Below are 22,321 nucleotides of genomic sequence, written 5' to 3'. Positions count from 1 at the left end.
CCTCTGCCTTCGGCTCAGGTCATGATCCCAGGGTCCTGGGATCGAGCCCCACGTCGGGCTCCCTGCTCAGCGGGGAGCCTGCTTCCTCCTCTCTCTCTGCCTGCCTCTCTGCCTACTTGTGATCTCTGCCTGTCAAATAAATAAATAAAAAATCTTTAAAAAAAAAATAAAAAAAATAAAATTAAAGTGGCTAGAGGCGCTTGGGTGGCTCAGTAGGTTAAGCGACTATCTTCCTCTGGGGTCATGATCCCAGCTGGGGTCCTGGGATCCAGCCCCTAGTAGGGCTCCCTGCTCAGTGGGGAGCCTGCTTCTCCCTCCCCTTCCGGCGGCCCCCTGCTTGTGCTCTCTCGCTCTCTCCCTTGCAAATAAATAAAATCTTAAAAAAAAAAAAAAAAGAATCCAATTGGGAAGGAAGTGGGAAATGAAAGGAGACGAAGCAGGATTGAGTTGATAACCTGGTGTTTATGATACATATAGATTTTTTTTTTCCATTGTGGGAGAAGATACGTAACATAAAATTGACCACTTTAACCATTTTAAGTGTACAGTTTAGTGGCATGAAGTACACTTCTCTATTTTTTTGTTTAAAATTCTCCAAAATAAAAGTGAAAATAAAAATTTCAGAGTGAGCAAATGGTGATCAAAGTAAAATATGCTGGTAGATCATTTTGAGTTCCCAGGGGGGGCTAGTGCAGCAATTTTTGTCTTTCTCTTTAGTTTCCTAAATATCTGTAATGAATATGTTAATTTTTAGAAGTTAGTTTTTTAATCACAATAAGAAAAATCTAAGTTGCCCTTTTTTGTCCAGAAGGGAAATTTCTTCGCAGATTGTCCGCGCACCAGCGCCCCAGCCCGGGATTTGGCCGGAGGGAAGCGCCCCCTGGTGGCGGATCCGAGAGCAGCCCTTGGGTTTCCCATTTCCGCTCTTCCAGACCCCGGACCCGAGGGAGGTGAGGTGCTCCAGGCACCCCTTTTGCGCGACTCCGGAAGGCAGCGGGGGCAACCGAGGTGGCCTCGAGGGGGGCTTGGCCTAGGAGATGAGAGATTCAGAGGAGTAGTCCAAGGGGGAGATGTGGAGATGATGAGTAGCAGCTTTCCTCTTCCCCCTCCTCCTTCTTTTAGGCCATACATCAAACATTTATTGAGAACCTGCTGTGTGCCACGCGATGGGGACAAAGGTCCTTGTCCTAAACAAGGACCTGGCACAATAACTGTGTCTCAGGGACATGATACACAAGAGAAGGAAGGGAAATATATAGCATATTACATGATGATGGATTCTAGGGAGAAAAAATAAATCCAGGAAGGGAGTTATTGGAATGGAGGGGGGCTCGCAATTTCTTTGTTTGTTTGTTTTTTTTAAATTAACATATAATGTATTATTTGTCTCAGGGGTACAGGTCTGTGATTCATCCATCTTACACAGTTCACAGTATTCACCACAGCACATACCCTCCCCAATGTCCATCACCCAGCCACCCCACGATGCTTGCGATTTTAAATAGAGAGGTAAGTCAAGCAGGTATCTGGGGAAGAGCATTCCAGGGAGAGGGAGTAGCCAGGGCAGAGGCCCTGAGGAATGAATGTGGCTGATGTGTTTAGGGAACACGAAGAGGATCCATGGTGAGAGAGAGAGAGACAGAGACAGAGAGAGGTTATAGTTAGAAATACACATTTTTTTTCTGAAGGTTTAGAGAGCTAGTCCCAGATATGGCTCCACCTTACCCTCCCATCTATATTCTCTGATAAGAAAGACACTCTCTTACAAAGGGTTTCTCTGCCTTGTCACTGTTGACACGTGGGCCGGAGAATTCTTTGCTGTGGGGGACCGCCCAACGCATGGTAGGATTTTTGGCCCCTGTGGCCTCCAACCACTAGACATCAGGAGCACACGCCCCCATGATGTCCCCTGGGTAACAGAACTGGCTCCAGTTACAAAACATTGCTTATACAACCATGGTACAATCATCACAATCAGGAAACCTAATATTGATATGATGTTGCTCCTTAAACTACAGACCGTGTTGAAATTTTTTTAAAGGTTTTATTTATTTGACAGAGACAGAGGTCTTAAGTAGGCAGAGAGGCAGGCAGAGAGAGAGGGAAGCAGGCTCCCTGCTGAGCAGAGAGCCTGATGCGGGACTCGATCCCAGGACCCTGAGATTATGACCTGAGCTGAAGGCAGAGGCTTAACCCACTGAGCCACCCAGGTGCCCCCGTGTTGAAATTTTATCAATCATCCAGTAAGATCCTTTAGGGCAATATTCATTTTCTGCTCTCTGGTCTAATTCAGGATCATGTGGACCATGTGGCAGCCATGCCCCCTGCTTTTTAAATTAATTAATTAATTGATTTGAGAGAAAGAGAGAGAGTTGGGGGGGTGGGTAAGGGGCAGAGGGAGAGGAAGAGAGAGAGAATCCCAAGCAGGTTCCATGCCCAGCGCAGAGCCTAATGTGACGCTTGATCTCACGACCCTGAGATCAGGACCTGAGCCAAAATCAAGAGTCAGATGCCCAACCGACTGAGCCACCGAGGCACCCCATTGCCCTTTTAACTTCCTTCACCCGGAACGTTCTTCCTCCTTTACCTCCTTTACCTTTCATGACGGTGACATTTTTGAAGATCATAGGCCAGTCATTTCATAGTGTGGTCCTGTTTGGGTTTGTCTGACTTTTCCTCATCATTAGATTCGGGTGCTGCATCTTTGGGAAGAACGCTGCCCAGGTGATGGTGTGTCCTCTGTGCACTGTATCAGGAGGCGCGTGATACTCTCCATTACCAGCCATTGTAACTACGATCGCATGGTTCAGACCCCTTTCTGTTTCTCCTCTGCAGCCTTACAATTCTCTCCTTTGTAATCAATATGTATCCTATAAGCAGATACATTGAAGCTACGCAACGATACTGTTTGTCCTCAAACTTTCACCCATTAGTTTCTTGCCTACATCATTGTCCAGATTGGTTGCTTCAAATCGTTTTAAATAAATACTGAATAAGGACAAAAGGCTGCTTTTTTTAAAATAAAGATTTCATTTATTTGAGATAGAGCAAGAGAGAGAGAGAGAGAGAGAGAGCACACGCACAAGCAAGGGGAGCAGCAGGCAAAGAGAGAAGGAGGCTCCCCACCGAGCAGGGAGCCCGACTCCAGGCTCGATCCCAGGACTGCGAGATCACGACTGGAGCTGAAGGCAGACGCTCAACAGACCGAGCCACCCAGGCACCCCAATGCCTGCTTTTAACATGCATGTGAAGTGTACGGAGTAAAAATGCAACACACACTTGTGTAACTCTCAGCCAGGCTAAGAAGGAGACACAGCAGAAGGAGAGAAGCCCCAGCACCACTCCCGCCTGTTGAAACACACAAATTGTTCAAAGCTAGGGGTGGAGCTGGAGGGCAGCAGGGAAGCCTGGGGTGATGGGGTCCTGGGTTAACCAGACAAGGATTCCAGAGCTATTCAGGTGAGGCCACTAACAGGCTGTGGATTTGGAGTCTGGGGAGGAGGGGGGGGTGGCTGAGACTGGAGAGTGGATGGAAGGATCCTGCCCTTCCAGACTCCCACCTGGCGCCCATCAGCTCTCACGCTGGGAGGAGTGAGTGCTGAGGGGCAGACACAGCCACTCTGGGGCAGCTGGACATTCCACGCTGGGGTGTGGGCTGCTCTGCAGTTTCCAGGAGGCCCTAGATCTGGCAAAGGGGCTGAAGTGGTTCCCAAGAGGTTCACGTGAGTCCTGGAGTGACCAGGAGCCCTCCTCTCTTCTCCTCGGGCTTAAGCCTCAGCTGGACAGGATGGGACAGAGAAGTGTCCCATTTCCTACCAGGAATGGTGTTAGGAACCTGGGAAAAAAACAATGTTTCACTTCTAGAGGAACCACCAAATCTTTTTCCAAGGTGGCTGTGTCATATTATACTCCCACCAGCAACGGAGGAGGGTTCAGACTTCTCTGCATTCTTGCCAATGCTTATTTTGATAATAGCCATCCTCGTGGGCGTGAAGGGTATCTCATCCCAGTTTCGATGTGCATTTCCCTGATAACTAGTGATGTTGGACATTTTCTCGTGTGCTCGTACAGCATTGTATTGTGTACGGTCTTCTCCCCTTTTCCACGAGCACGTGTTCCAAGACCCCCCGTGGACACCTGCGGAATATATTGAACCCTATATACACATATACGGTGTTTACATTTAAATACTATAAATACTATGTTTCCCCCTATTCATACATACCTATGACATAGTTTATAAATTAGGCACAGTAAGAGATTAACAATAATAACAAATAATAAACTAGGACAATTATAATAATATACTCTAATAAAAGTTAAGTCACTGGGGTCTCACTCTCTCTGAAAGTATGTTATTGTGCCATACTCATACTGTGAGATGATAAATTGTCTAAGTCATGAGATGAAGTGAGGTGAACGACGTCAGCATTGTGATGTAGTGTTAGGCTACTTTTTTTTTTTTTTTTTTTTTAAGATTTTATTTATTTATTTATTTGACAGAGAGAGAGAGAGAGATCACAAGGAAGCAGAGAGGCAGGCAGAGAGAGGAAGGGAAGCAGGCTCCCTGCTGAGCAGAGAGCCCAATGTGGGGCTCAATGTAAGGCTCGATCCCAGGACCCCGAGGTCATGACCTGAGCCAAAGGCACAGGCTTTAACCCACTGAGCCACCCAGGCGCCCCAGTGTTAGGCTACTCTTGACCTCACCATGCGGGAGGATCATCGGCTTCCTGACCATAGTTGACCACAAGTAACTAAAACTACGTAAAGCATTGGGGCTCCTGGCTGGCTCAGTTGGTGGACGTGTGACTCTTGATCTCAGGGTCATGAGTTGGAACCCACGTTGGGTGTAGCGATTACTTAAAAAAAAGTAAAATAAATAAATAAAACTTTCCCTTCTCCTCCTACTACAAAGAAAAACCCTCCCCCCCAAAAAACATAGAAAGTGAAACCGTGGATAGGAAGGGTGACTACTGCTTGTTCTTTGGAGAAACATATATTGAAGTCTTTTGCCCATTTTTAAATTGGGTTGTTCTTTTTTTTTAATTGCTTGTTGAGTTGTAGGAATTCTTCATATATTCTGGATACTAATCCCTTATCAGGCATATGATTTGCAATATTTTCTTCCATTTGTGGGTTGTCTTTTCACTCTGTAGATAGTGTCTTATGATATTGTACAATTGTATACTGTGATTATTACGTATATTATGAATTATATATCCTAATATGTTATATTGTATGCACATTATATGTATATGTAAAATATAATATATATTCCCCCTAACTTTGTTCACTAAAAAGTCTGGACACAATTACTAACCTAGTAACAAACATTCCTAGCACCCAAACTAATATAACTTCCCACCAAAAAACCTAAAGTTTTTTGGAGTTTCTATCTGATGCAGGCGAGGGACAGAAGGTGTCTGAAATGAGCCTGGAACATCTGGTTATCGAGAGAGCAAGAGCCCTATCAAAGGCCACTATAGACATTTTATTTTATTTTAAAGGTTTTATTTATTTATTTGAGAGAGAGAGAGAGAGAGCCCGAGTGAGCCCAAGGAGGGGGAGGGGAGGAGGGGGAGGGGGAAGCAGGCTCCCAGGTGAGCAGGGAGCCCCACTCTGGGCTCCATCCCAGGACCCTGAGATCATGACCCGAACCAAAGAGAGACCCTTAACCAACTGAGCTTCCCAGGTCACAACCTGCGAGGGCTCCCACTGGCCACGTGGACCTAGCAGAGAGGAAAGCTACAATGGATTGAAACATGATGTGTTTAAACCCATAAGCTCATGATGACTTTTTTGTTTTTATTTTTTTCCTTCTCCAAGTTTTTATTTAAATTCAAGTTAGTTAATATATATAGTAGCATTGGTCTCAGGAGTAGAATTTAGTGACTCATCGCTTATACAGAACACCCAGTGCTCGTCATAACAAGTGTCCTCCTTAATGCCCACCACCCCTCCAGCCCATCCCCCACCCCCCTCCAGCCACCTTCAGTTTGTTCTCTATTATTAAGAGTCTCCTGTGGTTTGCCTCTCTTTCTGTTTTTATCTTCCTTTATTTTTCCTTCCCTTCCTCTGTGTTCATCTGCTTTGTATAATGACTGTTTTTCAATAAAGATTTCCTTTTTTAAAAGATTTTATTTATTTATTTGACAGAGAGAGAGAGATCGCAAGTAGGCGGAGAGGCAGGCGGAGAGAGCGGGGGAAGCAGGCTCCCCGCTGAGCAGAGAGTCCCCCCTGGGACTCGATCCCAGGACCCTGAGATCATGACCTGAGCCGAAGGCAGAGGCCCAACCTACTGAGCCACCCAGGTGCCACAAGATTTTCTTTTTAAAGTAATCTCTACACTCAATGTGGGGCTTGAATTTACAACCCCAAGATCAAGAGTCACATATTCCATCTACCTAAATAGCCAGGCGACCCCATAAAGACCTTTTTTTTTGTTGTTTAAGATTTTATTTATTTATTTGACAGACAGAGATCACAAGTAGGCAGAGAGGCAGGCAGAGAGAGAGGAAGCAGGCTCCCCGCTGAGTAGAGAGCCCGACTCCGGGCTCATTCCCAGGAGCCTGGGATCATGACCTGAGCCAAAGGCAGAGGCTTAACCCACTGAGCCACCCAGGCGCCCCTTGTCTTGCTTTTCTTATGTGAACACGCCACTGGGTAGCCAAATGGGATGCAAGGAGAAGCATCTGGAAGGGAAGAATTCTAGCTTATGAGTGAGGAAGGGAGGCTAGGAGGACATCACCATGTTGCAACCCCAGAGAACCGCTATGTCAATGTCTGGTAGCGCCATGCAGGAGAGACCATCAGAGTGTGGGGGTTCTGGTGGGAGACCCTAGCACACCCCATAGTTGTGCCAAAGGAGTAAACCTGAGTCTAACCCCAGTTCCAGACCCAGCGGTCAATTTGCAGGGAATGTGGAGGACAGAGGAACGCAAGTGTGGCATCAGCAACACCCAGACCCTGGGAAATGCTCCAGAACAAACAGCATGAGTTGAGCGATTGATTTATTGGAAGGGAAGGAATGGGGTGAGGGGGGAAACACTATGAATTAAAAGAGACTTAAAAGACATATCATTTCCTTTTTGGATGTGCAAGACTAAACTACCGTGTTTGCAGACCCTGCTTGGGTGACAGACTATTCAGAAACACAAAGCAGGGATTATTACCAAAGTCACAACAGTTGGTTACTTGGTGGAGAGAGGAGTCACTGGGACCGGGACGTGGGGCATGGAGGGACTTCTGGGGTCGCTGATGACGTGCCACATGCGAACCAGGGTGGGGTTTATCATGATGTTCACCTGAGAGCTGGGTTTCTCAAATTCAGCTCTTTTGACATTCAGGTCAGATTATTCTTGGGGGGAGGGGGCGGGTTGCTCTGTGTATCACAGGATGTTTGGCAACAACCCTGACCTCCACCCACTAGATGACAATAACAGGTCTTCCCCACCCCACCGTGACAATCCAAAAATGTCTCCCAGATATTGTCGGATGTCCCCTGAGAACAAAATCACCCCTGGTTGGGAATGCCCTCTTTAGTACCTCCAAAAGCAATGCATTTGTTTTGTGTGGGTTCCTGGACCAAACTCTGTGTGTGTATGCATTTTATTTCACAATCAAAATGCATTCAGGGACTCTCGGGTGGCTCAGTTGGTTAAGCGTCTGCCTTTGTCTCAGGTCATGATCCTGCAGTCCTGGGATGGAGCCTCTACTCAGCAGGGAGCCGGCTTCTTCCTCTCCCTCTGCTGCTCCCCCTACTTGCTCTCTGTCTCTGTCAAATAAATAAATAAAATATTAAAAAAAAACTTTTAAATTTCCAATGGAGTTTTCATGGGAAACTCAACTGACATCTACAGGGGGGATGAAAAATCTAGAAAAATAAAAGACAATGGAAATATCCCAGGAATTCTGTAAAAAGAGGACTACCAGATATTGAGCCGTATCCTAAAGCTACAGTAGTTAAAGCAGGCTGGCACTGGGATGAACAAGACAGGTGCATCTAGAAGTGCCGTGAGCTCCCCATCTGTGAAGCTTTGTACTTCTCCTTTTTCCTGTGTGGTTTATCCCATTTGGAGCACAATTCTCTAAGTGTCCCCACTGCCGGCTGCCTCCCTGAACCCTGAAAGTCAGGGATTTGCCCCTCCCTTTTCCTCCCATCCCATTCTGCCACCCTCTTACCATAAACATTACCTTGAAAGTCTATCTCTGCCTCTCAGCATTGTGGCCCAGGATGGCAGGCACTGTGACCCTTCAGGGACCCGCAGAGTGCCTGGCGTATGTTAGGTGCTCAATAAATGCTAAATGAATCGGGAAATGGGTTAAAGAATTCAATCTTACTTAAAAATCACTCAACAGGGATGTCTGGATGGCTCAGGCAAGAGAACGTGCAACTCTTGATCTCAAGGTTTGTGAGTCCAAGCCCCACGTTGGGCATGCGTTCTACTTTAACAAAAAAAAAATTTTTTTTTAAAGATTTTATTTATTTATTTGACAGACAGAGATCACAAGGAGGCAGAGAGGCAGGCAGAGAGAGAGGAGGAAGCAGGCTCCCCACGGAGCAGAGAGCCTGATGTGGGGCTCCATCCCAGGACCCTGGGATCATGACCTGAGCCGAAGGCAGAGGCTTTAACCCACTGAGCCACACAGGCGCCCCAACAAAAAAATTTTAAGTAGTTAAAAAAAATTAACAAACATTTATTAAGCACCTACTGTGTGCCAGGGGCCCCGGATGAAGCAGTGACCAAAATCAATCAGTTCCCTGTCCTATGGTGTTGACACTTTAGAGGCAGAGATAGGTGGCAAGCAAGTAAACAAAGGACAGAGATTCTTTTTTCTTTCAGATAATGAAAGTAGTTATCAAGTTAAAACAGAGCAATGGGAAAGACAGAGGCTGGAGGCGGGCCACATCAAGCCCTTAGAGCTGGGAACACACAGGTCGAGTCATCCAGAATAGAAGTTGCCCATGGGAACATGTGCAGGGAAGAACAGTTCAGAAAGATGGGACAGCTTGTGCCAAGATCCTGTGGTAGGAAAGAGCCAGGGTATTGGTACCTCACCCAGACACTGGGACATGAGCATCAGCCTTTCTAGCCTCCACCCAAAGACTCTTCCAAACACGCAAATCCCATCGGGTTAGTCTCCTGCTGTCTTCCCATGGCTCCCTAGCTCCCAGTGGATCAAATCCAAGCTCCTCAGTCCTGCGCTGGGAGGAATTTGGCCATCCCCCGCCACTCGCCCCCGCCCCCTACCTTCTCCTCCTTGCCAGCAGGCGCACGGGGACAGTCACTTCAGGCCCCGCCCCCAGCCCCGCCTCACTCTCGATCCAGACCAGCACCTCCCACCCCCGTCACCATTGGACAGCTCGGAGAACATCGGGCGCTGATTGGCTGGTGTGGCCATCAGTTAGGAACGAGGCCTTGATAACCCGTCCCCGAGCTTCGAGGGGGCGGGCTCGGGTGCGGGCGCGGCGGGGGCTGCGGCTTCAGGTAAAGCGCCAATTTTCGGGGCCATCGATGGGGGTTTGGGGGGGTACTAGTGGACGTACCGGGAAGGGGTATTGCGCCTCCTGCCCTTCTGCGGGCTCAGTGCCCTGTGATGGGGCGGGCTTGATGTCCTCTGGCTGGGACCCCTCCCGCACTGGGAACCCCAGGTGGGCAGCGAGCAGAGTTGGGGACTCTGGACTCGGGAGATGGCCCTCCTCCCGCTCTTTGGAGCCAAGTGGGGGGCTTGTTCACCCTGTAGCGCCCCAACCGACTCCGGGACTTTCCCGGCGTCGCTCCTGGAGAGCTTGGGGACCTGGTTCCAGTCCCTCATTCTGGACCTGGGTGTGGGGGGTGATACGGAAACGGTGTCGGGGGGAGGGACGGACGGCCCCCGGGCGGGCAGACAATGGGTAGCGGATGGAACCGCCCGGCGGTGTTTCCTGCAGGAAACTGCTCTGTCTCTACGAGGCTGTCTTGGGGTGTGTGTGTGTGTGTGTTGGGGGTGGGGGGGGTACCTGGAGGGGGAGGTATCTCCCCCTCCCACCATCCTCAGCCTCCACGCCCACGTCAGGGGTCTGAAAATCCAGCTCCAACTTTAGGGGATGCTACCATTCAGGGCCTCAAGCCGGGAAGAACCCCCCCATCCCCAGGACCGGGATCCGCGCTACCCGCCGAGTCCCCTACCCTGCAGGTTTCCTGATCGCAACTCCGAGTCCCGAAATAGTCTCTGGGGCGGGAGCGGGGGCGTATGGCGTCGGCTCTGACGGCCTAATGAGGGGGTCTTAGGCAGAGGATCCGATCTAGCTGACATCTCCTGCAGGGAGCGGAGAAGAGGGGAGGGCAGTCGCGCCCCCACTCTGGTGGGGCTGCGGCCCCTGGAGCCGCCGCGGCGTGGGCCTGCCTCTTCCCCGCTTAGGGAAGCACGCAGGGATAGGCAGGGATGCAGGCTGGGAGGGATGAACCCCATCGGGCTCTCTGCCACTGCCCTGCAGGGGAGGGCTGCTTCTAGAAGGCCATCAAGTGGGTGGCCAATGCAGAAACACTGGCAAAAACGCCCGGGTTAAAATCCTGCCTCTGCCCATGTGTGACCTGGGACGGGTCCCTTAACCTCTCTGGGTCTCGATTTCTCCATCTGTGCAGTAGGGTAAAGGGTAATGATAAGAAAACCTCCCTCAGGGTGTTTAGCTAGGATTTTTTTTAAAAAGTTAATACCCACAAATTGCTTTTAGTAGAGAGTGATGACCCATAGTAAATGGCAAAAGTGTTGTTGTTGTTATTATTATTATTTATCATTCTTGAGGCATCATTTCTCACCCTAGCGCCTGGGTCCGGCTGCTCTAGCTGACTGGGGTCTTAGGGACAGCCCATAGCTGTTTTTTTGTTTTGAAATTTTTTTAAGTTCCCAGGGCCTCAAATTTGGGTGTGACCAGGTCACCAGAGGAGGGGGCTGAGCCCATTGAGTCAACACTGCCAGCTGTGGGAGGCGGGCCCAGACCCCTAAGTCGGCCCAGGTTTTTTTCCACGACTCAACTCTTCCCTGGCAGTTTCCTGAAAACAAGTTGTGCGAGCACGGGCCGTCCTCCCTGGTGACCGGCTGCCCTGCTGGCCTGCCCCTTTCGGCCGGTGTAAGGGGACAGGAAACAGCTGCTTCGGGACTGGAAGGGGCCCTGCCTGCCTGGGGGTGGGGTGAGGGAGGTTTTAGGGACACAGACTGGGCGCAGGTCCGGAGTGGCAGGGTCCCTCCAGCAGTGGAGCAGGGGATATTCAATGGCTGGTGGGTGTCGGGGACAGAGGTGGTCATCAGAAGCGCGGGAGGTTGGGAGGGGCGATGGCAAAGGTTGCCAGGTGGTTGGCACATTGAGCACTGGGTCAGGGAGAGGACAGATGGGTCCGGCAGGCCCCTGGTGGTGGAGGCTCAGTGGGCAAAGTGTCCCTGGAAGATGGGCAGAGCCCAATCTGAGGGCATTTCCCACAGACAGCTGACCTGGTTGCTCTGTGCCTTAGTTTCCCCATCTGGAAAATGTGAATGATAATATCCACCTTCCACGACTGTATGGGGCTTGCATTTAATCAGGCAGGGCATACAGTAGGTACTGAAGACAAGCTGCTTTCCCTTCCTCAAAGGTTTTTCGGGTGAGCTCTTCAAAGCCCCGTTTTCCCCGCCTTGTGCTTTCTGATCGTCCCTGTTAATTATCACATGAGATGTGGCCTGCCGTCCCTCAGTTTCGTAGAGCCTCCATCATGTTTCCTGAAGAGGCCCCCCAGCCCCAGGTATAGCCACAGCTCTGACAACCTGGGTGCTTATAGTTCCATTACGAGCTCCTACGAGCCAGGAACAGAACCCTGTGGCGCTCCACCGGAGACGTCCTAGGGAGAAAGGTCTCCACTGATTTGAATCCTTGGTGCACCTGGCCTACGACTCTCCATCGTTACCACAAGGCTCTCTCGCAAGTGACCTGGTAAAAACTCAGAGGCACAATTATATCTGGTCTGCATTTCTTTAAGGAAAAAAGGATTCAAATGATCCCGCGTTTGTCCCTTTTTTAATATGCAGAATCCGACCAGATGAATTTCTAAGAAGCCCATGGAGGGCCTCCAGCTCTCACCTTCTTCTTCTGAAGGTTCACACCTCATCCCTTTGAGCATCAGCTTCTAATTTTGCCCTGGGACTGACACAGCTCCGCAGGTCTGGAGTGACTCTTCCCGGCCCCCACACCTAGTCACTCATGCTCTCTGATCACTCTCCTCCCTTCTCTTGTTGCCTTTCCTGCCTCCTCCTCCCCAGCACGCTGAGGCCTGGACCTGGGGATGCCCACATTCATTCATTCTGAAGTTCCAAGGCCTCTTGAAGGAGCAGGGAGGACAGGACATATGTGTGTGGGAGGGTGGATGAGGGTCTGTTTACTCACTTAGAGTCCCGGCTGACTCCAGAGGGATGGGGCCAGCCCCAGCCTCACCCCCTCTGGGGACATTTTCCAGGGTGTGTCTGGCAGCTACTCCAGAAAACATGGCCAAGTTTGCCCTGAATCAGAACCTGCCTGGTGAGTGTGCAAAGTGGGATATGTGTGTGTGCACGGATTGATACTTGGTGCCCATGTACGGACACAGCCCTGTGCTTCCCTCCATTGCACGTGGCCAGGGAGCCCTTTCTAAAGGTCCATTGATAATGTCATGGCCCTGCTTCAACCCTGCCTGTGGTGGTCTATCACACGTGTAATATAATCGCAACTCCTCATTGCGGCCCAGGAGGCCCCCCCACGATCTGGCCCCAAACCACCTCTCGGACTCCTCTCCCTCTCCCTTCTTTCACTGTTCCGGGTACCCTCACCTCCATCCACCTCACTGTTAACTCCGGCCCACCCTGCTCACTATATCCCGGGGCCTTTGCTCTGACTGTTTTCCTTCAGGAACCTTCTGTCCCCAACTGCTTCCCCCTCCTCGGGTCAGGGCTCAGCTTTTAAGTCCCTTCCGCAGGAAACCAGCCTTGACAACTAGAGCCAAAGTCACGCACCTCCTCCGGTTACTTGTATTTCGTCTTGTTATTCTTATTAGCCCTAAGCATCATTTGGAATAATCGTGTTTATTTATCTATCAGAGGACAGGGGTTTGTCTGCCTTGTTCACTCACGTGTCCTCAGCGCCTAGAAAAGTTCTTGGCACATAGTAGCTGCTCAGTAAGGGTGGGATTGCTTGACTGTTTGGTGCAGATAGGCATTTGGTCCTCGGGTATGCATGCGCGCAAGGGCAGGTGTGTAGGGTTTGGTGCAGGTGGATCCCTGCAGGACTCCTTGTCGTGGGGCCGCGGGGGAAGCGCTCTATTTGTCCAGTTTCCCCGGGGCGTCCCCTCCCCCAGCCTGACGCCCCCCAAACCCCGTCATGCCTGCAGACCTGGGTGGCCCTCGCCTGTGCCCCGGCACCACCGCGGGCGCCCGCAGCCCGAGCTCGCCCTACTCAGTGGAGACGCCCTATGGCTTCCACCTGGACCTGGACTTCCTCAAGTACGTGGAGGAGCTGGAGCGCGGCCCCGCCACCCGCCGCGCCCCCGGCCCCCCGCCTGTGCGCCGCCCCCGTGCACCCCGGGCGGGCCTCGCAGGCGCGCGTAGCCCAGGCGCCTGGACCTCCAGCGAATCCCTGGCCAGTGACGATGGGGGAGCATCGGGCGCACTCTCCCCCGGCGCGCCCTCGGGACTCCTGCTGCCGCCGCTGTCGCCGCGCGTGCCCGTGCGTAACCCGCGCGTCGAGCACACGCTCCTGGAAACTAGCCGACGGCTGGAGCTGGCGCAGGCGCACGAGCGCGCGCCCAGCCCCGCCCGCGCCGTCCCGCGCAGTCCGCGAGGATCTGGCCGCAGCAGCCCCGCCCCCAGCCCCGCCCCCAACCCCGCCCCCGCTTCTCCCGGTCCCGCGCAATTGCAGCTCGTGCGCGAGCAGATGGCGGGGGCTCTGCGGCGCCTGCGCGAGCTCGAGGAACAGGCGCGCGCGCTGCCCGAGCTGCAGGAGCAGGTGCGCGTGCTGCGTGCGGAGAAGGCGCGGCTGCTGGCAGGACGCGGGCAGCCGGAGCCCGACGGGGAGGCCGAGGCGCGCCCGGACAAGCTAGCTCAGCTGCGCCGGCTCACCGAGCGCCTCGCCACCTCCGAGCGTGGCGTTCGCTCCAGGGCCAGTCCCTGGGCCGATGGCCCCGACGGGCCGGCTTCTAGGGGCAGTGAGGGCGCGCTCGAGGTCCCCGACGCAGCCGGGACCCCAGACGGGGCGCTGCAGACGCGGGAGGCTGGCGTCCAGGCGGTGCCGGAGACCCAAGACTCCAGGGCCCAGGCAGTGCCGGAGACCCGGGAGGCTGGCGTGGAAGCGGCCCCCGAGACCCTCGAGTCGGACGCGTGGGTGACCGAGGCGCTGCTGGGGATGCCCGAGGCCGCCGAGCGCGAGCTGGAGCTGCTCCGCGCCAGCCTGGAGCACCAGCGCGGGGTGAGCGAGCTCCTGCGCTGCCGCTTGCGCGAGCTGGAGGAGGCCCGCGAGGCTGCCGAGGAGGAGGCAGCGGCAGCTGCGGCGGCTCAGCCCCAGCCGCGCGAGGCTGCTACCCAGACCCCGTGGGCTTGCGCCGCGAAGGCCACACAGACCGAGACCCCCGCCGAGGACCCTGGCCTGAGCCAGGAGAACCCGACGGGACCCACGGATGCGGACAGAGCCATGGCCCCTGCGGGTGAGTCCCAAGCCCTGCCTAAGCCCCGGCTCGATGGCTGCTGCACTCGAACTCAGTACCCTCATCTGACCCCCGCCAGGCATCCTCAAATCCATCATGAAGAGGAGGGATGGTACACCTGGCGCCCAGCCCAGCCCCGGACCCAAGAGCCTGCAGTTTGTTGGGGTCCTCAACGGAGAGTGAGCACTTCACCCCTCCCCGTGGCAGCACCTGCAGGGACATAGTCTGGGGTTTGAATCCTCGCTCTGCCCCTGACTCGCAGTGTGGTCTTGGAAAGCCTGTTTTCTTCTGTAAAGTGGGGAAACCACTCCCACCACGCAGGACACAAGAATGAGACCACAGGGGTGGCTCAGCTGCCGCCTCCCACCCTGCCCCCAGGTACGAGAGCTCATCCAGCGAGGACGACAGCGACAGTGACAGCGACAGCGAGGACGGTGCTGCTGAGCCTCCAAGGAGCAGCTCCTCCGGGGAGGACAGCGGCAGGGATGCCCTGGACCCAGACCCGGACCCGGACCCGGACCTGGACCCAGAGCCCGAGCCCGAGCGGGAGCCCGAGCGGGAGCCCGAGCCCGAGCCTGAGCCCGCGCCGGAGCTGGAGGCAGAGCCTCAGCCTGGTGCGCAGGGGAGGTGAGCGGCGTTAGGGACACAGAGTGGGGACCGCTGCTTTCTTTCCTGTCTGCCACGCACCCCCACCTCCGACGACTCCTGAGCGTCTCCCAACCACCTTGATAGGTGCGAGCTGAGCCCGCGTTTGAGGGAGGCGTGCGTGGCGCTGCAGCGACAGCTGAGCCGGCCCCGCGGAATCGCCCGCGATGGCGTGAGTGCCAGCCAGAGCCCTTCACACCTGGAGTCGTGGCCCCATCGAGGACCTCTCCTAACGCCCTCTTGGGGAAGTGCATCGGATTTCTTAGAGTTGGGGTGGGGGGCGGTCCCAAGTTCCACCCCTTGGCGCCAAGACTTCCACTGATCCCAGGCTTTTCAAAGGGATCTCCACCGGCAGGGATATCGCTGAAGTGTTCCCTGTTTCCCCCAACAGGGTGCAACCCAAGCCCCGGGCCCACCCCCATACTCCCCAAAGGCAAGCTCTCACCGCCTTCCTCCACTCTAGGTTCTCCCACAGGCTCTTTCCCAGAGGGGAGGACCCCTGCTGGCTTGAGCCTGGGACCCGCACTGGCTGTACTCCCTCCTCCAAAAGGGTGCGGCCCCACGCACCCCCTCAGACAAGCCACGACCATCCTCCCCGGCCTCGATTCCCAGCCCCGCCCCCACGCCCTCCCCACCACCACAGCCTGGACCATCTCTTGACGTCTTTCCTCCGGTCCCGGCAGGGCGCGGCGCGCCTAGTGGCCCAGGAGTGGTTTCGAGTGTCGAGCCAGCGGCGCTCTCAGGCGGAGCCCGTGGCGGGGGTCCTGGGCGCGGTGGCGCGCCTGGGACCCGAGCTCCTGGCGCACGTGGTGAACCTGGCCGATGGCAACGGGAACACAGCCCTGCACTACAGCGTGTCGCACGGGAACCTGGCCATCTCGAGCTTGCTGCTGGATACCGGTCAGCACCTTCCTCCCAGGGTTAGAGGATCCGCATGTCCTGGGCAGATTGCCAAGGGTCTTTAGGCCTCTCGCTCTGAGCTCTCCACCCTGACCCTGCCTCTCACTTTGCAGAATACCTGGCTTTAAAGTTAGGTTGACCTAAATTTAGAGGAATTCGTGTCACCAGCCTTACCTTCCTCATCTGGGAAATGGGGATGCAACTCCACACTTACATTATCTATCTCCTGCCACTTGCGTGCTCATTCTCTCCCCAGCTTTCCCCCTCTGGAGCTGAGATACACACACACAGGTGTTCCCAAGCCCACAGACATGTATTGAAAGCCTACTAGGTTCCAGTACGGTGCTGGGGTGGGGGTGGGGCATCCACATACAGCTACTTTCCGCAGGGGACTCACAGCAGAGGGGACAGAGGGCAGTAGACAGACTGCCCACCAAGAGCCCTCCTGGGTGTCATCCTTCAGGTCAAGTATCTACTGGGGCCTGTCCTTGGAGGGGGTCTCACTGTCACCGCAGGCCCAGGCAGGCCCCACTGTTCCCTCCCCGACCCCAATACCCCCAGACACACAGGTCTGTCCCATCTCTGAAGATCTTGGTGACCTGGGGAAGGATACAGTTGCTCTGAGCTGGTCCGGGAGCTTGAGCTTGGGAGGAAAGGACAATACATGATTCAAGCCATCTCCTCCCTTCAAGGGAGCTGGGGAGGGGCTTCCGCAACTGGCAAGGCAGGCTTGGCTGTCAGTCACAAGCAGCCCAAATCGCACAGACCCCCTTTATTTCTTGCATTCACACCAGTTCCCCAAGCTCCAGCTCCCCAGACCTCGCCCTGGGCCTTCTAGTTCTCACATCCATCATTCCCTCTGCCCCTGTCTGCTTGCTGTCGGGTCCCTCCCCTGCCCCAGGTCCCTGAGTCCTCAATGTACTCCCGTCGGGTTTGTTCCACGCTAGGCTGGACGTGGCTGTGTATCCTTGCCCCTCATCTCCACCTCCAGATCCTTCCCACTTCCTCCCTCAGCCCTACCTTGGAGCCTCCAATCCATCAGACCCCTATTCCCTCCACCCCTCCTGGCATCTCCCTCCAAACACAGGCCACTCTTCCTTCCTCTCGTGTTCTAGCTGCGGGCCAGCAGTTCCTCTTCGCAGGTGAATCCTCCCGTTTCAGGATCCTCATGAAGCATCACTCCCACCACCTCCAGGCTTCTCAGTTCCTTGACCCCCTGCTCCTCCTTTCACCTTGCCCTCTGCCCTGCATCAGCTTACACTTGTAAGGTCACCCTAAGATCTTGATGTCAGTGATAACCACGCCCCCTCCAGTCTCTTCTCAGCTCTCACCTCCCAACATTTCAGCTCTCCAGTTGCCCGGCCCTAACAGCCCTTGGCCATCACAGGACCATTGTCTGTTTCCCCCCCTGCCTCCACATCAATGCCCGCTACACCCCCTGCTTCCGTGTTCGCCCTCATTTATGTCCCTTTTCAAACTCCTCCCCATGGCCCTCCTTCACCTCACCCTACTTGCATGGCAGGCCCCAGCACCCTGCCCCGTAGACCCTCAAATGCCAGCTCAAAGAATGAGCCAATGCATATGAATGTATGAGAATGAATGGCTGTGAGCACGTGCATTATGGCGAGACGGGGAGTGGAGATGGACAATTATCATGTCGAAACATGAAATAATTACAAATAGGGAGGACCACAACAAAACCTAACTAGAGGAAATCAAATGGAGTGATCCTTTGGCTTAGGAAGGCCTCAGGTAGGAGGGGGAAGGAGAGGGCAGGGGAAGATGGGTGCCCCCGCTACCCAGCAGAGGCCCCACTCTGGTTGTTTCTATGTGCCCCTCCCCACTCCAGCACACTCCACCAGTGTCATAGCAGTTTGTGGGGGCGGTGAACTAGGGAACCCACCCTCCTCCTTTCCATACTACTTAGCCCTTTTTCTTCCCAGCCCACTGAGTCCCTCTCTATAGGGCGTCCACTCCATGACCCTGATCCAACCCCCAGACCTCCCCAAGCTTTTGTAGCCTCATGGAACTTTCCAGTGGGGGACAACAGCATCAGTCACTCTGCTAACTGTGCCCAGAGGAGATACTGTGATGGCGGGTCACGATCATCCTCAGGGATGATCCCAAAGGAAACAGAGCCAGTGTTCGTGTTCAGTGCTCCTTCCTTGAGCTGCTGTAACAAAATAGCACAACGTGGGTGGCTTAAGAAAACAGGAATTCATTTTCTTGTAGTTCAGGAGGCCCAAAGTCCAAAATCCAAGTTGGGAGGCCTGGTTCCTGAGGAGCTCTGAGCAAGCAATCTGCTCCAGGCCTTTCTCTGAGCTCCTGGCTGTTGCCTGCAATCTTTAGCATCCCGGGGCTGATGGCAGCTTCTCTTCTCTGCCTGTCTTCACGTGGTCTCCTGCACGTCTCTGGGTCTCTCTCTCTTTTTTTTTTTTTTGAAGATTTTATTTATTCATTTGACAGACAGAGATCACAAGTAGGCAGAGAGCCCAATTCGGGGCTCGATCCCAGGACCCTGGGATCATGACCTGAGCAGAAGGCAGAGGCTTTAACCCACTGAGCCACCCAGACGCCCCTCTGGGTCTCTTCTAAGGACACCAGCCACACCGGATTAGGGCCTACCATCATGACCTCACCTTAACTTGATTACATTTGCAAAGACCCCATTTCCAATTAAGGTCACATTTGCAGGTACAGGGTAGGTAGGACTTTGTAGCTCTGGGGGTAGGACACAACTCAATGTGTAACACAGGCTTGGAGGAGAAAGGGCTCCAGAGGAAGGGACAAAAGTTAGGGGACAGCTGCAGAAGCCATGGTGGACAGTGGCCTGTATTCCAGGAGCAATGGGGAGATATGAGAGTGTCTTAAATAGGTAATCGGGCCAAATTCCTCTTGATCTGCATGGGAACAAGTGGATTTGGACATAAAGGGCAACCAACTGACATAGCTTTTTTTAGTTTGTTTTTTTAGGGGGGGCAGCAGGGGCAGAGGGAAACTCTTAGGCAAGTTCCACTCCCAGTGCAGAGCCTAACACCAGGCTTGAGCTCGCCACTGGAGCCAAAAATGAGTTGGATACTTAACTGACTGAGCCACCCAGGTGCCCCAAGTTAACATAGTTCTTGGGGCGGGCAATGACATTGGCTTGGTGGATGATAGCCACAAAAATAGGAACCCTGGTTTATTGAGGATGTACTGTGGGGCAGGTAGTAGGTCTGGGAGATACAGCAGAAAGCCAAGTCTGAACCAGCTCGAAATACAGAGATTTGAGCAGACCCTGAAGGGCACGGAGCCATGTGGCTCTTGGCAGGGAGAGCCCAAGAGGCAGAGGAAATAGTAAATTCATGACCAGTGACCAACCCCCTTACACTGGCAGCAAACCTGTCGTGGGTGGGGGGAGGGGAGTAAACTAGGTTGGGCTGAGGGTGTCAGCATCTTGGCTCACTGACCTCCTCCACTCTCCCAGGGGTCTGCGAGGTTGACCGCCAGAATCGGGCTGGCTACACGGCCCTCATGCTGGCTGCACTCACCTCTGTGGGGCGAGAAGAGGACATGGCTGTGGTTCAGAGACTCTTCCACATGGGCAACGTTAATGCCAAGGCCAGCCAGGTGCGTGGACACTTCTTCCCTTGCTCCCTGTCTGGTGGGGTCACTTCTGCTTTGGGTTTGTCTCTGACCTCCCTTCCTCCAGTGCCCCCCCCACCCAGCCCTGTCCCCTTCTTCGTTCCCAGACAGGACAGACAGCCCTCATGCTGGCCATCAGCCACGGCCGCCAGGACATGGTGGCAGCCCTGCTGGCATGTGGGGCCGATGTGAACGCCCAGGATGCGGATGGGGCCACAGCGCTGATGTGTGCCAGCGAGTACGGGCGCCTGGACACTGTCCGGCTGCTGCTGGCCCAACCGGGCTGTGACCCGGCCCTCCTGGACAACGTGAGCCACCACGGGGCTGACGTGGGGATGGCAGGGGAGCCATGCCTTGGTTCACGGACCTGACTGTTCCTACTGTCCCTCAGGAGGGCACCAGCGCCCTGGCCATTGCCTTGGAGGCCGAGCAGGACGAGGTGGCCGCGCTGTTGCACGCACACCTGAGCTCGGGCCGGCCGCAGTCCCCGGTGAGTGCAGCCCCTAGACTGCAGGGACCAGGCCCCCCGGCTGCACGCTGGCTTCACAGAGCATACCAAGTGTGCCCCGGAAAGTGTGCCTCCCTTCTGGCTTTCCTGGGGAAGCACCCAGGGTTGGGGGAACCTGGGTTCGATCCCCTGCATGTGGCTGGGACCTGAGGTTCCCCCCGCAAAATACCTGTGAGACACACCTCGATGTCACAGGTCACGAGCCCAAGGTCTCCAGAGGGGAAATGACCTAAGATCAAGTTGGAGCTGTTAGACCTAGCTCCCACCTTCCCTGTCAGGGGACTCCTGCTCCTGCCTCCAAGAGGCTTCCACCACGGTGGAATCCTGCCCACGGGTGACTGACAGGACCCCTCCCCCACCTTTCCCCAGTTACCCCTTGAGTCCCCCACAGCTGCGCCTGGTGAAGGAGAACATAGTGACCATAAAGAAGACCCTCAGCCTCAGTGAGCAGCCTGGCACCCTGGACCTGGATTGGGAGAGTGTCTGTTCCCTCCTCCACCCCAGCCTCTGGGGCACAGCAAGGGCCAGGGTTTGCTACCCAGACGCTACCGTGGGCCAAGAGAAAGGCTCAGATGACCCAGTGCTCAGGAGGGGCTCACTCTGGACCAGTGGGGTGAGGAAGGGGCTGGAAAGTGACAAGGCCCCTGAGTCCACCCACCTGCAGAATAAAACATTACTAACTCAACTTGTGTCTTGTTTTGGGGGCACATACACACAGTTCCCCCTCCCCCCAACTCACCAGAGGGCAAAGTGTGAGAGAGGCTCCCTCTAGAAGATTTTATAAGCCTTACTTAGAGCCAGACAAATGATTTATTAATATATGCAGATCATCTTTGTGAGCAAGCTGCCGACCCAGACATCCAGGACCCTGTAAACAGACCCAAACATGAGATACTGAGGGGCCACCCAGCAACTCCCTCCCCTGTCTTCCAAATCTCAGTAGCCTCTTTCTACACTTCCCACCCCAAGAGCCTCTCACCCCATGGATTTGGGAAGCCTCCCTACTACCACCAAGGAAGGGTCTCATAGGCCTGCCGATTCCCACCCCTGACCTGCACTCACCAACTACAAGTTCAGCGTAACCTCCGAGCTTCTCGCTCGGACTCCAATAGGGTTAGCACGTCGCCCTCGCGCACGGGGCCTTTCACGTTGCGGATGATGGAGCGGCTCGTGTCGTCCATGAACTCCACGCGCACCTAACGGGGCCCACCGCGAAGACGCGAACGAGTCAGGGCCAGCCGCAGACAGGCTGCGCGGGCTGGGCAGCAGGTTTCGATTCAAAGGACGTGTTGGGACCCACCCAGAGATACTTAAAAAGGGGGCTGCGCCTGGGAGGCAGAGCTGAGCCAGGAGAGAAATCCGAGAGAGCCAAGTCGCGGAGAACAAAGTTCTCGAGCGGGAAGAGCAGCCGTCAGGAGGGACAGCGGCAGCTCCGGTCCTGTTCGGGAGAGGGACACACTCGGCAGGGCATGGAGCCACAAAGAGGTCGTTGGGACAGGCTAAGCCACGAGAAAGAGGAACGTCAGAGTCCGGGGAGTGAGGTCGACGGAGCTCGGACCCGGTGGGCAGGGCCCTAGTGAGGTCTCGGGGCGCTCCAGGAGCCCTAGGATATACGGACTCCGGCTTTCAAGGTCCATCTGGCCAGGCAGTCAACAGAGCTCAGACCCTGGGGCGTCCCCACCCGCGTGCTCACCTGCGTGCACTGTCCCTGCGAGCCGGTCCTGCCCAGAACTTTGGTAACCTAGCGGAGAGAAAGTGGGATCAGACCTGGGCAGCCCGAGCCCCCCACCCCATCTCTCTTCATCCCGGGCCCCCAAAACAGGACTCCCCACCTCACCCTGGCCAACTTGATGGGCTGTACACGACTCGTGTCCATGATGGCGGCGCGGCGGCGGTCGGGCGGAGAGGGGTCACGTGCTCCGAGGAGCCCTTTTATGGTACGTCCCAGCCCCGCCTGCCCATCCTC

At 54.6% G+C, this 22,321-nt stretch overlaps 2 protein-coding genes across 4 annotated transcripts; one reads left to right on the top strand and one right to left on the bottom strand.

Moving 5' to 3' along the window:
• The first annotated feature begins 9,450 nt into the window (after positions 1 to 9,450).
• Positions 9,451 to 21,039, top strand: KANK3 (KN motif and ankyrin repeat domains 3). Of its 3 annotated transcripts, XM_080825433.1 has the most exons (12): positions 9,451 to 9,488; positions 12,040 to 12,171; positions 12,465 to 12,526; positions 13,371 to 14,678; positions 14,758 to 14,857; positions 15,057 to 15,305; positions 15,411 to 15,495; positions 16,007 to 16,223; positions 19,690 to 19,832; positions 19,955 to 20,155; positions 20,239 to 20,337; positions 20,725 to 21,039. In XM_080825433.1, exons 3-12 carry the CDS (start codon positions 12,493 to 12,495, stop codon positions 20,800 to 20,802), a joined length of 2,514 nt encoding a protein of 837 aa, XP_080681559.1. In that variant the 5' UTR covers positions 9,451 to 9,488; positions 12,040 to 12,171; positions 12,465 to 12,492; the 3' UTR covers positions 20,803 to 21,039. The 3 variants fall into 3 exon arrangements, with proteins under 3 accessions (XP_080681559.1, XP_080681560.1, XP_080681558.1); XM_080825434.1 differs by lacking the exon at positions 12,040 to 12,171 and having other exon boundaries at positions 9,457 to 9,488; XM_080825432.1 differs by lacking the exons at positions 9,451 to 9,488; positions 12,040 to 12,171; positions 13,371 to 14,678; ... (2 more) ...; positions 15,411 to 15,495; positions 16,007 to 16,223 and having other exon boundaries at positions 12,400 to 12,526; positions 20,725 to 21,038.
• Positions 21,040 to 21,146: 107 nt separating this feature from the next.
• Positions 21,147 to 22,264, bottom strand: RPS28 (ribosomal protein S28). Its single transcript, XM_080818365.1, has 4 exons — positions 22,193 to 22,264; positions 22,049 to 22,096; positions 21,418 to 21,551; positions 21,147 to 21,223 (listed from the first exon to the last, which is right to left on the bottom strand). The coding sequence occupies exons 1-3, from the start codon at positions 22,229 to 22,231 to the stop codon at positions 21,429 to 21,431; spliced, it is 210 nt and encodes a 69-aa protein (XP_080674491.1). The 5' UTR covers positions 22,232 to 22,264; the 3' UTR covers positions 21,147 to 21,223; positions 21,418 to 21,428.
• Positions 22,265 to 22,321: the final 57 nt, after the last annotated feature.

The sequence above is a fragment of the Martes martes genome, assembly GCF_963455335.1.
Source record: "Martes martes genome assembly, chromosome: 1".
In the NCBI taxonomy this organism is placed as follows: Eukaryota; Metazoa; Chordata; class Mammalia; order Carnivora; family Mustelidae; genus Martes; species Martes martes.
Note: the sequence above shows the minus strand (reverse complement) of the source record. Positions and strands in the feature narration are given on the sequence as shown.